The sequence below is a fragment of the Littorina saxatilis genome, linkage group LG3 (genome assembly GCF_037325665.1).
Source record: "Littorina saxatilis isolate snail1 linkage group LG3, US_GU_Lsax_2.0, whole genome shotgun sequence".
Classification (NCBI taxonomy): Eukaryota; Metazoa; Mollusca; class Gastropoda; order Littorinimorpha; family Littorinidae; genus Littorina; species Littorina saxatilis.
In genome coordinates, this window is record NC_090247.1 from 73422343 (window position 1) to 73436811 (window position 14469).

The 14469-nt window shown below is 42.0% G+C and overlaps 1 protein-coding gene across 2 annotated transcripts in view; it reads left to right on the top strand.

Moving 5' to 3' along the window:
• The window catches only part of LOC138963224 (nuclear receptor subfamily 2 group E member 1-like), a 66478-nt gene extending 55063 nt beyond the window's left edge, over positions 1–11415 (top strand). The window contains exons 5-8 of one of the 2 annotated variants that reach the window (XM_070335283.1): positions 5625–5914; positions 6154–6385; positions 6976–7125; positions 9287–11415. In XM_070335283.1, coding sequence (XP_070191384.1) covers positions 5625–5914; positions 6154–6385; positions 6976–7125; positions 9287–9555 — 941 coding nt within the window. In that variant the 3' untranslated portion in view covers positions 9556–11415. Of the gene's footprint in view, positions 1–5621; positions 5915–6153; positions 6386–6975; positions 7126–9286 lie in introns of both variants that reach the window. The other variant, XM_070335282.1, reaches the window with a different exon arrangement.
• The last annotated feature ends 3054 nt before the right edge of the window (positions 11416–14469 follow it).

Genomic DNA, 14469 nt, shown 5'->3' on the forward strand with positions numbered 1-14469 from the left:
AGCGAGTGTAACCAGTTTGTGAAAAGGTTGCTGTGCACGCTTTAATTAGCTGCTAATGGGACATTGTCAGACGAGTGAATGCCCCTGGCCGCGCCACCAGACGGCGTCACGATCGGACGTGGCGAGGGAATTGTCTGGAACAAATTGCACGCTGCCCTCGCAACAGACGTTGCTCCCATCCCGAGGTCCCGAGACAAACACGGCCTGGACCCCACTGAGCTCTATGGGACCCCGGCGAGAAACTCGAGAAGAATTACCTTCCCCTGGCCTGGCCCCATCAGCCAATTACCGCTCAGCTTTGTTCGCCCCGAGCGCTGACGGAAACGGCCGAGCGGCAAAAATCACGTCACTTTTTCGGAGTGTCTCTCCCCCCAACGCCGGATCCGCCAATTTCTGCTTCCGTAACTTTATAGCTGTAGATTTTGTGTTCTCTCTCTCTCTTTTCTTTCAATCCGTGTCGTGAGGATGCGGAAGATATGATTGCTCCTTTTGTGAAAGCTGTATCCGCAAGGAAGGCGAGAAATGGCTTGAGTGTTTAATGTTATCGTCATTCTGAGTGAATACTTGCAACCTTTAAATTGTGCACGTTTTGGCCGTCTGGGAGACGGAGGTAGAAAGCGTTTTTTGCTGAATCGAGAACATTGCTTTTGCGTACGGACTTCTTATCGTGGGTGGCGAATTGAGGGATAATCCGATTACATTTCTTGATGTATTCGTCTATCACAAAAAAAGGAAGAGGCAGCCAAAGGCTGTCGTATTTTGGCTGAGCACAATGTCATGATATGCTGTGAAAGCCTAGTGTTGGAAGGGGGATGGAGGGTTGGAGTTTTGGCTTTCCTGCGCTTTTTGTATTCTTGTTTGCATCTGCATATACAACTGCACGTATAGATGCAACTAAGCTCTTTCCTCTCTTAGATAGTTTCCCATGCCAACAACCCCCCCCCCTCCCTTATATCTTCTGAAATATCTCTTTCTCTCTCTTTCTGTCTCTCTATGTCTGTCTGTATCTGTCTCTCTATTTTTCTGTCTATATCTCTCTGTCTCTCTGTCTCTTTTTCTGTTTCTCTCTGTCTCTCCTCTTTCTCTCGACCTTTCTCCCTGTCTGTCTGTCTGTCTGTCAGTCTCTCTCTCTGTCTCTCTCTCTCTGTCTGTGTCTGTGTCTCTGTCTCTCTCTCTCTGTCTCTCTCTGTCTCTCTCTCTCTTTCTTTCTCTCTGTCTCTATCTCTCTCTCTTTCTTTCTCTCTGTCTCTATCTCTCTCTCTTTCTTTCTCTCTGTCTCTCTCTGTCTGTCTCTCTCTCTCTCTCTCTCTCTCTCTCTCTCTCTCTCTCTCTTTCCATCTGTCAGTCTGCATTTCTCTATCCTCCTACCATCTTCCTCCTCCTTCTGCTCCTCCTATTTCTCACCAAACCTCATCCTCCCCTGAAGCCCAGCGCGTCAACCGAGCTTGGCTATTGTCCGCGATCGCAGGCAAGGCGAAAGCGCTGCATTATCGAGGCGATACAATATCAAAATGATGTTTGGACACGGGCAGCCAGGGGAGGGGGGGGGGCTGTCTTTGCATTCAGTACGACGCTGCAATACCTGGGCAAAAGCTGCCCGACGCTTTCTAGCGTTTCCCCGTCGAAAAGGGGACTGAGAAAAAAAGTGGAATACTGGTGCTGTGCAGTTAGTTTCTTGTTTTCAGCCCCGCGAATGCATTGAATTTTATGTCCAGCCCATGGATTTGTTCCGTTGCTTCAAGAAGGTCATCAATGAAAGAGTCTCTGCTTCGTTTCACGTCTACTATATATACTATGTTAGGATTAGGTACTCTGCAAGTTGTAAACTAGAGGTTGTCTCTGACCAATAAGCTTGAGGTTCACGTATTTAAAACTGTTAGTGTTATTGACTAAGTTTTAGTGACCTTAAAAGTTCATAAAGAAAGTTGTTATGAGCCATCCAAGCTTGAAGGTAGATTTGGTTGAGGTGGATGTGGTTTTGCTGCAGCTAAAGTACATTTACCTCCAGGATTTTTTTTATTTGTCCCTTAAAATTTCAGTTCTTTCTGTAAATGGTCAAGGAAGTAACCGATTTTCTTCAGGCATTGGGGACTGATGGTAACTGATCTTGAAAACTAAACTTGAATTTTATTCCTTGACATATCTTATACGACCTTGCAGTGGTGAAGGTTAGAAAGAATGTTCTACCAGTAAAGAAGAATTCTATTGTACGTTTTAGAATGAAACAATTTGGTCAAGAGCACCACTTGTACTCCGAAATACATACTCTGACCACTAAGCCAAAGCATCCACTGATTAAACCCCGTGACACTTTCTGACATGTCCACATCAGAAGAAGAGCGAATCGAAAAGCTTCTTCTCTGGGGTCTTGTCCGGGATGTTGATTTATTTACTGAAAAACAGACGGCATTAATTATGTCCCCGCCATTTTTGACAAACATGGCGGCGGCAGCTGTTGCCACGAGAGCGCTCTCCAGTGTGGAGAAACAACAAAAAGTCAGCAACAGATAGGTGGCGACAGCAGACGTGGGTCTGACAGGTATTACCCGGGAAATGAAGTCGTTTGTTTCGCTTAATTCCCTATGGCTGGTGCTATTGTTTTGTTTATGTGTCGAGTTAATCAAAAATTGCATTCACGGAATTAACGGGTTTCTCTTTCTCTCTCCAAATATTGATCGGGCGTGCTGCGTTCTGAACGTGCGGGCTTCGCGTTTGGAAAGCTTTTTGATTTCGACTGATCATTCCGTGAGCAAATTTGGATTGGACTTCAATTCTAGTCAGTGTACCGCGCGGATGGTTGTCATTGTTTGACACGAATTGCAAATCCTGTTTTAATGCACCGTCAAAATGTGGGTAGGAAAAAGATGACAGCTTTATTTTTCGTGTTTAAAAAGTGAAGGGCATGTTTGTTCATTTTTATCGTTAAAACAGCTTTCTGGTATGTCTGATGTCAGACTTTGACCTTTCTGTGACAAAATCGTTTGGAAGGAAGATTTTGTAGTTGGTTTGACCTTAAACTACATAAATTAGCATGAAATGGAAAAAAAAACATTTTTGAACAAAAACCAGCAAGAAAAAAAGAATTAAACAACAGAGTATAAAAGGAAGACGATGACACATCACCAAGTTTGTAAGCTGTATTTCCTCTCTTGAATGTAACGGTGAATGTGTGCGGTTTTTGCCCACATTCTTTTGTTTTATTCCAAGCCCCCCCCCCCCCCCCCCCCCAAAAAAAAAAAAAAAAAAATCAGACAGAGAGACATAGAGAAAGCACAGACAGACAGAAATATCATACTTGTGTTCAGCCAAACAGAGCCCTGCACAGCACACACACGAGACAAACACATTTTACCTACGCCAACAAACTCGCTCGTACTGTCATTCAAAGGGGACACAATAATGATAACATCCCGTTATGCCCGTATTCCGTCAACACACCAAAAAGCAAAAAGTTAATGAACCACACATTTCAGATAAGCACGTGACGTCGGCCGTTATGACTTTGTTTTTCATCCATCCAAACAATATTGAAACTTGTCAGTGATGTGTTTGTTTGTGCTAGGCTGGTAATGACGAGCACCTGCTGGTATTTTTACAAATCAGCAGATAAAAATGTTTTACAGTTGTTATCACCTGTACAACCGCCCCTGTCATAAATTCCACATCCCGCATGCACGACGGCAATTAAACTAAATTGAAGCCCATTCGCGTATTAACTTTCCAATAAACGCCGGGCCGGAGAACAAAAAGTTACCGGATGGCTTGCCGCTCTGCCACAACACGCGAGCACAGATGCTGTCCGTTTGTCGGATTAAACAGCAAAACGAATCAAATTGCCACATTCTGAGTAGGTATTGCACACAAAAGCGCAGCGGGAATATTAATAAACGCCTGGCCATAAAAGCCGGGATATTGCAAAGCGTTTTGGGAAATTGATTAAAAAGGCTTCATAAGCTTACGGCTTCACTGGGTCGTGTAGGTTTTGTATTGTTTGAAATTTTTGTTGTTGGCACAATGACTTTTATGTCTACGCGCAGTTTGCGGAGTCACGCATGCAGGTGGTTTCGAGTTACCGTAATCGCTTTTTTGTTGCTTTGATGTTGTTGTTCTTTGATTATTGTATGCAGTGAGAGTGTGTGTGTGTGTGTGTGTGTGTGTGTGTGTACGTGTGTGTGTACGCGAGTGCGCGCGCGCGCGTATGTGTGTTTATGTGTGATGGGAGGGGCGGGAGACTGGGTGACGGCGATTGGGTTAATTGTCATAATATTGTTTTTTGTAAGTCTTTTCTTTGACGTTTTTTTTTCTTCTGAGTTTAGAATACATTTACTGCTAATGTTCAGACCTGATGTTGTTGATGCGTTATTAGTGTTATTGTTCATCTGGCTTCCTTCATGTTGTATTGTTAGGGAATATCAGCTTGCACGTGAATTGCTTACTTTACATTTCATTACTCCGTGAGCAAATCAAACTTGAAAAGAACATGCAACCCATAAAATGTCAAAGAAATATGTAGATAACCTGTTTTAACACAAAAACACGGCACATCCTGTTAATAATAACTGCACGCATTAGGATTTCGGAAAAATGAATTTATTTTCGGACTTTGATAAGAAGTCAAGCTGCGGGTAACAATTATTTTTTATGGCATTTCATTTCTGTACCATGACAATGGGATCGTTTTGATCATTTACACAGAGTGTGTGTTTGGTGAAAACACAGGAAAACAGCTGCACGCATACGATTAACATAAATATTTTCTCTGTGTGTGTGTGTGTGTGTGTGTGTGTGTGTGTGTGTGTGTGTGTGTGTATGTGTACGTGCGTGCGTGCGCATGTGTGTGTGTGTGTGTACGTGCGTGCCTGTGTGTCTGTGTGTCTGTCTATCTGATTTCTTGAACATATTCTGACGTGAAATAACATGTGCAGTATCGGACACCTTAGACACGCTTTTCAGAGTGACCAACGGGGCGGGGATGTAGCTCAGTCGGTAGCGCGCTGGATTTGTATCCAGTTGGCCGCTGTCAGCGTGAGTTCGTCCCCACGTTCGGCGAGAGATTTATTTCTCAGAGTCAACTTTGTGTGCAGACCCTCCTCGGTGTCCGAACACCCCCGTGTGTACACGCAAGCACAAGACCAAGTGCGCACGAAAAAGATCCTGTAATCCATGTCAGAGTTCGGTGGGTTATAGAAACACGAAAATACCCAGCATGCTTCCTCCGAAAACGGCGTATGGCTGCCTAAATGGCGGGGTTAAACGGTCATACACGTAAAATTCCACTCGTGCAAACCACGAGTGCACGTGGGAGTTTCAGCCCACGAACGCAGAAGAAGAAGAAGAGTGACCAACGATTTCAATTTCTAAACCTGATTTTGTCCTGTACCCTGTAACTAAACTGATTTTGTCCTGTACCCTGTAACTAAACTGATTTTGTCCTGTACCCTGTAACTAAACTGATTTTGTCCTGTACCCTGTAACTAAACTGATTTTGTCCTGTACCCTGTAACTAAACTGATTTTGTCCTGTACCCTGTAACTAAACTGATTTTGTCCTGTACCCTGTAACTAAACCTGATTTTGTCCTGTACCCTGTAACTAAACTGACATCTCTCTGTCTGTGTGCAGCAGTGCAGCATGAGCGAGGACCTCGCAACTCCACCATCCGTCGCCAGGTGGCTATGTACCTGAAGGAGACCTCAGAACTCGGAGGGGTCCTGGGCCCCCACCACCACTTCCGCACCCCCTTCCTCCACGCGGCTTACCTCCCCTTCGAGCACATGAACGACGGGATCACGGTGTCCGCTATGGAGAGTGTGTCGCCGCCTACCCCTCTCATTGCGGCTGCGGCTGCGGCTGCGGCCACGGCCACGAGCGCGGCTGCGGCTATTAATGGGCAGATTGCCGCACCGCTTCCGAAGGTGAGCGGTGATCGTAAGAGAGAGGCAGAGGGGGGGGGGGGGAGAGAGGGAGGGGGAGGAGAGAGAGAGAGAGAGAGGTAGAGAGAGAGGGATGGAGAGAGGAGGCGAGAGAGAGAGAGTTAGAGATATATCTATTGCTAGTTTGTTTGGGTAGGCTGCAGCGAGAATTTTTTCATGTCGTTATTGAAAATGGTCACAATTTACACCATTTTACACCTTCTTCCTTATTCCACTTCCAGTACCCTCACGAGGTGTTACAAGCGTACTGCGGCAACCCAGAAGCGATCTGCGAGGCAGCGGCGAGACTGCTGTTCATGGCTGTGAAATGGGCCAAGACGGTCCCTGCCTTCGTTGCCTTGCCGTTCCGAGACCAGGTGGTCCTCCTCGAGGAGAGCTGGCGGGAACTCTTCGTCCTGGGAGCTTCTCAGTTTCAGATCCCCCTGGAAGCGGGTCCTCTTCTGGCTGCTGCTGGTGAGTTGAAGATGTTAGCAGGGCTGAGGTGCACAACGCGAAACTGGGTGCCACCCAAATGGTTGGTATGCGGCTTCGGACTGGTTGAAATTGAGATTTGTTGTGATTTCAACCTCTCAGACCCCGCAGCATCCCCCCCCCCCCCCCCAGTGGGTGGCACCCATTTTCGCTTCGTGTACCTCAAGATGGCGAGAGTCCACAGAATTTCAAAGGACAAAGTGTAAATGTGTAGGCTATATTCGTCTCGCGTTGACTCGTTCATTTTCCTGCAATGGATAGATCAGTTGTTTGATCTTTTAGTTCGTGGCGCGGATTCTCAAATTAACTTTTTTCACATCAATGTATTTGTAACCTCATATTAATGCTAATATCGTTCCCTTACATTGCTAACTAGCACGATTTGATCGTGTAAAATAATGAAGTTTTTTTCTGCAAACGTCTTTCTTAAAGTTTATTTGAATTAGTTTTGAGTTACCATCCGCAGTGTTTTTCAATCTGTATTTGCAAGGCGATCGTTATGTAAAGACCGTTTGTAAAGTTTACTTTCCAGTAATCCACAGGGATATATATTTGGCTGTTGTTATGTTCAGGTATGAACGCTGAGGTGACGCCGGCAGACAAGATGGTGTCTGTGATGAGCGAGATTCGGGCGCTGCAGGAAACCATCGCCAAGTTCAAGGCCTTACAGGTTGACCCTACAGAGTTCATCTGTCTCAAGGGCATCGTCCTCTTCAAAACAGGTCAGTGGTCTAAAAGACAAACATTCGTCTCCAGGAGACTAAGCCATGTTAAATTAGAAGGTTACAAAGCTAAATTTAGCTTTGCCAGCACAAGACACTATAGTGCTACATATTGGCCTTTAAGAGTTGGATTACCATTTTATTTCATTGAGACAGGTCTTCGATCATGAGCACAAATGTTGCCGACTGAACGATACCAAACGAAATGCTCCGAAAGGCATTCGACTCGAGCTAAAATTATCATGACTGCGTTCACTTCGTTAGTCGAATTTGTCTCCAACCTATCAGACGGAGACACGCGAGTAAACACACCGTAAAGAATTACAGTTAAACAGACACGGACACAGACAGAAACAGACCGACAGGCACACCAATACAACAACACCCCAGCCAATCGAAACAAATCAAATCAAACAACAAACAAGAACTAGTAAAACAAATATTCAAAGCTAACAACACACACACAAAATCAAAAGGTTCAACTTTTGGATGAAGACCTACTGCGCGTTATTTATTTGACTTTATCTTTTGGTTTCTTCTTTAGCGTGAATACTAATCAGTCGTTTAAAGGTGCATTCCTTCCCATGTGAACGAGCATGGTCTTATTCCATGTGGAAGCCGATATAGAGATAGATCTGAGAAGGCGAACATGATCGTAAAGGTAGAAAGAACGGTAACTTTAAAGCCGAACATCCGTCTCTAGGAGACAAAGCATTGCTATAGTACAGTAGAAGGCCACAGAGATAAAATTTAGCGTTGCCAGCGACACCGAATGTATTACAGGCACTAGAAAACAGAGCTACATCTATCGCACGCGCAATGTTGGCCGGCCTTTAAGTTTCAAAAATCCAAAAACAATTTGTCACATAACTTTAATTTCTGTATTACAAGTGTTCGTCTCTGTCTGTCCACTTAAAAGACTGCTGAGTCGAAGATCAGTGACAATAACGTTTTGTTTTGTCAGAATTGAAAGTTCCCATAATCCTTGTTTTTACATTTAGTCAAGTTTTGACTAAATGTTTTAACATAGAGGGGGAATCGAGACGAGGGTCATGGTGTATGTGTGTATGTGTGTGTGTGCGTGTGTGTGTGTAGAGCGATTCAGAGTAAACTACTGGACCGATCTTTATGAAATTTAACATGAGAGTTCCTGGGTATGATATCCCCGGACGTTTTTTTCTTTTTTTCGATAAATGTCTTTGATGACGTCATATCCGGCTTTTTGTAAATGTTGAGGCGGCACTGTCACACCCTCATTTTTCAATCAAATTGATTGACATTTTGGCCAAGCAATCTTCGACGAAGGCCGGACTTCGGTATTGCATTTCAGCTTGGTGGCTTACAAATTAATTAATGACTTTGGTCATTAAAAATCTGAAAATTATAAAAAAAAAAGATTTTATAAAACGATCCAAATTTACGTTCATCTTATTCTTCATCATTTTCTGATTCCAAAACCATATAAATATGTTATATTTGGATTAAAAACAAGCTCTGAAAATTAAAAAAATTAAAAATTATGATCAAAATTAAATTTTCGAAATCAATTAACAAAAACTGTCATCTTATTCCTTGTCGGTTCCTGATTCCAAAAACATATAAATATGATATGTTTGGATTAAAAACACGCTCAGAAAGTTAAAACGAAGAGAGGTACAGTAAAGCGTGCTATGAAGCACAGCGCAACCGCTACCGCGCCAAACAGGCTCGTCACTTTCACTGCCTTTTGCACTAGCGGCGGACTACGTTCAATTTCATTCTGTGAGTTCTACAGCTTGACTAAATGTAGTAATTTCGCCTTTCGCGACTTGTTTACTAACTATTTTATTCATGTTTTTATTACTTAGTTAGTGGAAGAATCTTTTGTAATGTATGTGTGATGGTGTATGCTTTTAATTAAGGGTTGTTGACTATGAATGTAGATGTAAATGCTTGTATAACTGTGTTTTAATTTTAAATGTGTCAAGCGCAAAGAGCATAATTGTAAAGTTATGATGTTGCGCTATATAAATGCTCATTTATTATTATTATTATTATTATTATTATTATTATTATTATTATTATTATTATTATTATTATAACATACATTTTTTTACATTTTTATTTTAACTTTTAAACATTTCAACAGTTGTCTCACATTTTATTTTGTTCATTTTTGCAGTGTTCGCCAACACCACAACAGAGATGAGAACGCTGAGAGAGTTTCACGCCGTTGCCACGCTGCAGGATCAGGCGCAGCTGACACTCAGTCAGTACATCCGCAACGCCTACCCAACTCAACCATTCCGATTCGGGAAGCTTCTGCTTTTGCTCCCCACCCTCTCCGCCATCTCGGGGGCCACGATAGAGGAACTCTTCTTCAGGAAAACCATCGGGAACATTCCCATTGAGAGGTTGCTCGTGGACATGTACAAATCCAGCGATTTTTGAGAACAGAAAGTGTATTATTCATTTGTGGATGGAGAGTTCATTGTCATCGTTGGCTGTGAAGAGAGTCAAGACTTGTTCGTTCCCACACTGTGAACAAAATTGTGATTTCTGTGGGGAATGGACGAAACTGATAGTAAATCGAGTTGACTGAGATTTGCTGAACGTTGGAATGCTTGAATGACATCACTCCACTTCGTCATGAAACAGCCACAGCGCATATGTCATCGCCTGCTGAAATCGTGTTCTGACAGCTGATAAAGCCACAATGGCTTAGATAACCTTGTTGTCTTGAATGCCGCCTCGACGGAGATTGAGATCTTCTGCTTCTTCTTCTTCGTCATCGTTCCCGAGGCCATGCTAGACTGTCAAGGTTCTTGATGAGACGGAGGCTGCAGTTCTCCGCTGGACACCACGGTATCTCCTTCAGGTCCACCATCTCTGGAGATTGCGTTCAACTCATGGTGTTGGAGATAACCTTCTCAGCGGGAATAGTCACGAACAGCTGCGATAGCTTTCTCGACCGAGATAGCCTTTTCGGCTTGGAAGCCATCAGGGCACAATGACATTATGAGCTGAGCTAGCAAGGAGCAGTTTCTGTTAAGATGGCCTCGGTGACTGAGATAGGCTTCGTCCCTGAGACACCTCGGCGCAGATAACTCTCTCCATTGGAATAGCCATTTCGGCTGCTAAAGCCACGATGTTTGACATAGCCTAGGAGTCTGAGATAGTCTCCTCGAGTGAGATAATCTTATGAAATAATCTTGGGTGTTGCAAATACGATCAAAGCACCTATTTTCAGTGTCTTCATGCAAACAAGTCTGAGATAAAGGCGACTGCGATATCACTTTTGGGTTTCTGGGACGCTTCACGTTGCGTTGGAGACGCGGTTTTTCCGCGAATGGACCATGCGCACGTGCTACTAACACTTCCAACCCAGTGCGCCTGTTTTATGTGAATGTTTTAGATCTGATTTACAGTCCGCGTCTACAATCAAAGTTTTATCGGCTGTGCGGACTCATATGTGTGTACAGACAACTTTGTAAATCCACGTCGAGTGAATCAAAAGATGTACACATTTTCACGACTATGTGTGTGTGTGTGAGAAATGTCAGCACTTATTGAAATGTTTGTGCGAATGCTTTGTAATGTTGCTTTCACTGTTCTCCAACGTTCTGTCTCAACCCCTTCCCAATTAAAGCCGAACATCCGTCTCCAGGAGATCAAGCCTTGTTATAGTTGAAGTCCACAGAGCTGTATTTAGCATTGCCAGCACGAAAAACTAGAGCTACATCTGCCGAGCGCCGATGTTTACCTTTAACTACCACACGACTCCACGCAACTTCGTGCAAGCCCTGTCTCCTGCCGCAAAGATTGACCCCCTACCCTACCTTTCCTTCTCTTCAACATAGCATCAGAGTTTCCTTGACACTGGGACTGTTACCCAAACTGTACAGCTTGGCTGATTTCTGGGCAGAGTGGGATATCTTTTGCTGAATTTATTTTGAAAGTGTCACCCTTGTCAATCGACGAAATGAAATCAGCACAAAGTTCCTACTCAGCCACACTCTTAATTGTATAGGTATGTCTAAGTCTTGTCCCATGCATGTAAGAGTCCAGACAAAATCTGTGATGGTATACATGTACTTCGACACAGGAAGTGAGGTACCTTTAAATCTCTTTGTGTTTGCTCGCTCTCTCAATTACCGTTCTCTGTCAATGTATAGGCCGAGTTCATCTTATATATTTAGGCAGATAAAATGCCCACTGAAACTTGCATACCCGTGAATAGATGCACTTGCACCGATTGCGTTATTTTGTTCTGTTTTTGTTTTGTTTTGTTTTATTATTTTACTGGTTTTTACATTTAGTCAAGTTTTGACTACTTGTTTTAACGTAGAGGGGGAATCGAGACGAGGGTCGTGGTGTATGTGTGTGTGTGTGTGTGTGTGTGTGTGTGTGTTTCTGTCTGTCTGTCTGTCTGTCTGTCTGTCTGTCTGTCTGTCTGTCTGTGCGTGTGTGTGTGTAGAGCGATTCAAACCAAACTACTGGACCGATCTTTATGAAATTTTACATGAGAGTTCCTGGGAATGATATCCCCGGATATTTTTTTCTTTTTTTCGATAAATACCTTTGATGACGTCATATCCGGCTTTTTGTAAAAGTTGAGGCGGCACTGTCACACCCTCATTTTTCAATCAAATTGATTGAAATTTTGGCCAAGCAATCTTCGACGAAGGCCGGACTTCGGTATTGCATTTCAGCTTGGTGGCTTAAAAATTAATTAATGACTTTGGTCATTAAAAATCTGAAAATTGTAAAAAAAATAATTTGTTTTTAAAACGATCCAAATTTACGTTCATCTTATTTTTCATCATTTTCTGATTCCAAAAACATATAAATATGTTATATTTGGATTAAAAACAAGCTCTGAAAATTAAAAATATAAAAATTATTATTAAAATAAAATTTTCGAAATCGATTTAAAAACAATTTCATCTTATTCCTTGTGGGTTCCTGATTCCAAAAACATATAGATGTGATATGTTTGGATTAAAAACACGCTCAGAAAGTTAAAAAGAATAGAGATAAAGAAAAACGTGCTATCCTTCTCAGCGCAACTACTACCCCGCTCTTCTTGTCAATTTCACTGCCTTTGCATCGAGCGGTGGACTGACGATGCTACGAGTATACGCTCTTGCTGTAAAAATGCAGTGAGTTCAGTTTCATTCTGTTAGTTCGACAGCTTGACTAAATGTTGTATTTTCGCCTTTCGCAACTTGTTTTAATTTTACTCTTCCTGTTAAACTTGCCTACTTTCGTTGTTTGTCAGACAAGTACGATATTTTTGGACATTTATCGTTACATCTCTCTCTCTCTCTCTCTCTCTCTCTCTCTCTCTCTCTCTCTCTCTCTCTCTCTCTCTCTCTCTCTCTCTCTCTCTCTCTCTCTCTCTCTCTCTCTCTCTCTCTCTCTCTCTCTCTCTCTCTCTTCTTCTTCTTCTCCCTCTTTTTTCTTTTTTCTTTTTTGTTTTGATGAGTGATTTTTTTTCTGGGGAGATGTGATGTTTGGAGGGGGAGGGGGGGAATTGTTAAGGAGTGGAGAAGAGTCTATTTATTGTGAGAAACTTTAGTTGCGGGACATGATTTTAATGACATTGAAAAGGAAACGATTTGATACTGATGGGTGCATTATGTGCCCATGAGCGTGTCAAGATATAATGTCAATTTTTAATGCTACATGTCCTTTTGAGTGCATTTTGTAGGCTTTAGTTTTCACACACAAGGTTGTTATGCAGATCTGAATTTTTTTTTAACTCATTTGCACTGATGACTTTGTCATGATATGATCGTTCGCACGGCTGTTATGATTGTCAGTCATACCTCATACAATATTTATTATATCACATTTAATCCTGTGGACATGTTGTGGTTCGAAAAAATATGATCCGCTTTTCATTGGGTTTTCAGTTGTGTACCTTGCTTCGGTTTTGTGTTTGAATAGACGTTCGTTACATCCGAGCGTGTATTTATATACGTGTTTTCTAATGCCATATGTGAACAACTATTTCAGCAAAATGCCATAGCGCTTAAAATACGCATTCCCTTAAATGACAACGGAGGCTTTATTTTACACACGGAAGATCTGAAATACATCTTATCTTTTAAGTTCTTTGAGTTGGTTACGATCTGAAGAATTCTATGCATTTACAACAATATTTATCTTATATTATCACATAAAAATGGGACAAAATATTCACAGTTGCCCGCCATTTTTTTTTCTTCTTTTCTTTTTGTGTGCGTGCGTGTGTGTCTTTGCCATTTTAAAGAATCTCAAGTTATTTGCTGTCTCCGTTTAGAAAATTATGGTGCTGTGTTTTAAGCAAAACTTTCAGTGTCTTCTTTTTATTGTGAATTATAAAATGCGTGAAATGTTTACAAACAGATTTTGTTTTTGTTCTTCTTTCATTTTTTTTTAATTTAACTTGACGGTTTGAACGTCTTCGTGTGTAAGATATTTCTTAAAAACCTTTAGAAAAAAGTCGGTCTTTGTCATTTAGATTAAAGTTCGTTTAGAATCTTAACTGTGTGGTTGGGCTCTTTTATCCAAAATGACAAAAACGTATTCTTCGTCTTTTTCCTCTGAGGTGAAAACTTGAACCTGTTTTTGGACGCTGGGACAGAAGTCGGAAAACAAATTAGGATGGCATATGGTGCTAAAAGACCCGACAACATTCTACTTTTTTTTCCCTCATCCATTTTGGAAGTGCTGAGTTTTGTGCATGTAGATCTATTCAATGAAGTGGTTTGTGGTTAAATGTACCGTCGTTAAACAGGCACGAAACGTTCATCCGTCTGGTGGTTGTTCGCCATGTGTATTTTGTGTGTGATAACTCTGTAAAGAACATTCCTCTAGTGATCTGCACTCCTACGAGTGATTTTCGACAGTCTTGTTTTCCTTTCTGTTGATGTACAACAAGAATATTTTTTGTTATTATAAATGTTGATGGTGCACATTGATTTTGTTTCTCTTGTTTCTGTTTGTCGTATTCTGTATGTTTTTTAAAGTTTGTTGCCAACTCATGAACAAATCTTTTGTTGAATGTCTAATTTTATGTTGTCCAACATTGTGTTGCTGTTTTTAGTGACGTTATTTACAACAACAACAAATGTTTCTAGTGACGTTATTTGCAACAACAAAAAATGTTTCTAGTGACGTTATTTGCAACAACAACAAATGTTTCTACAATCTTCTGTTAGATGGATGTAGGAAGGTTATGGAAAGCTTTTGAATTCTCTCTCTCTCTCTCTCTCTCTCTCTCTCTCTCTCTCTCTCTCTCTCTCTCTCTCTCTCTCTCTCTCTCTCTCTCTCTCTCTCTCTCTCTCTCTCTCTCTCTCTCTCTCTCTCTCTCTCTTT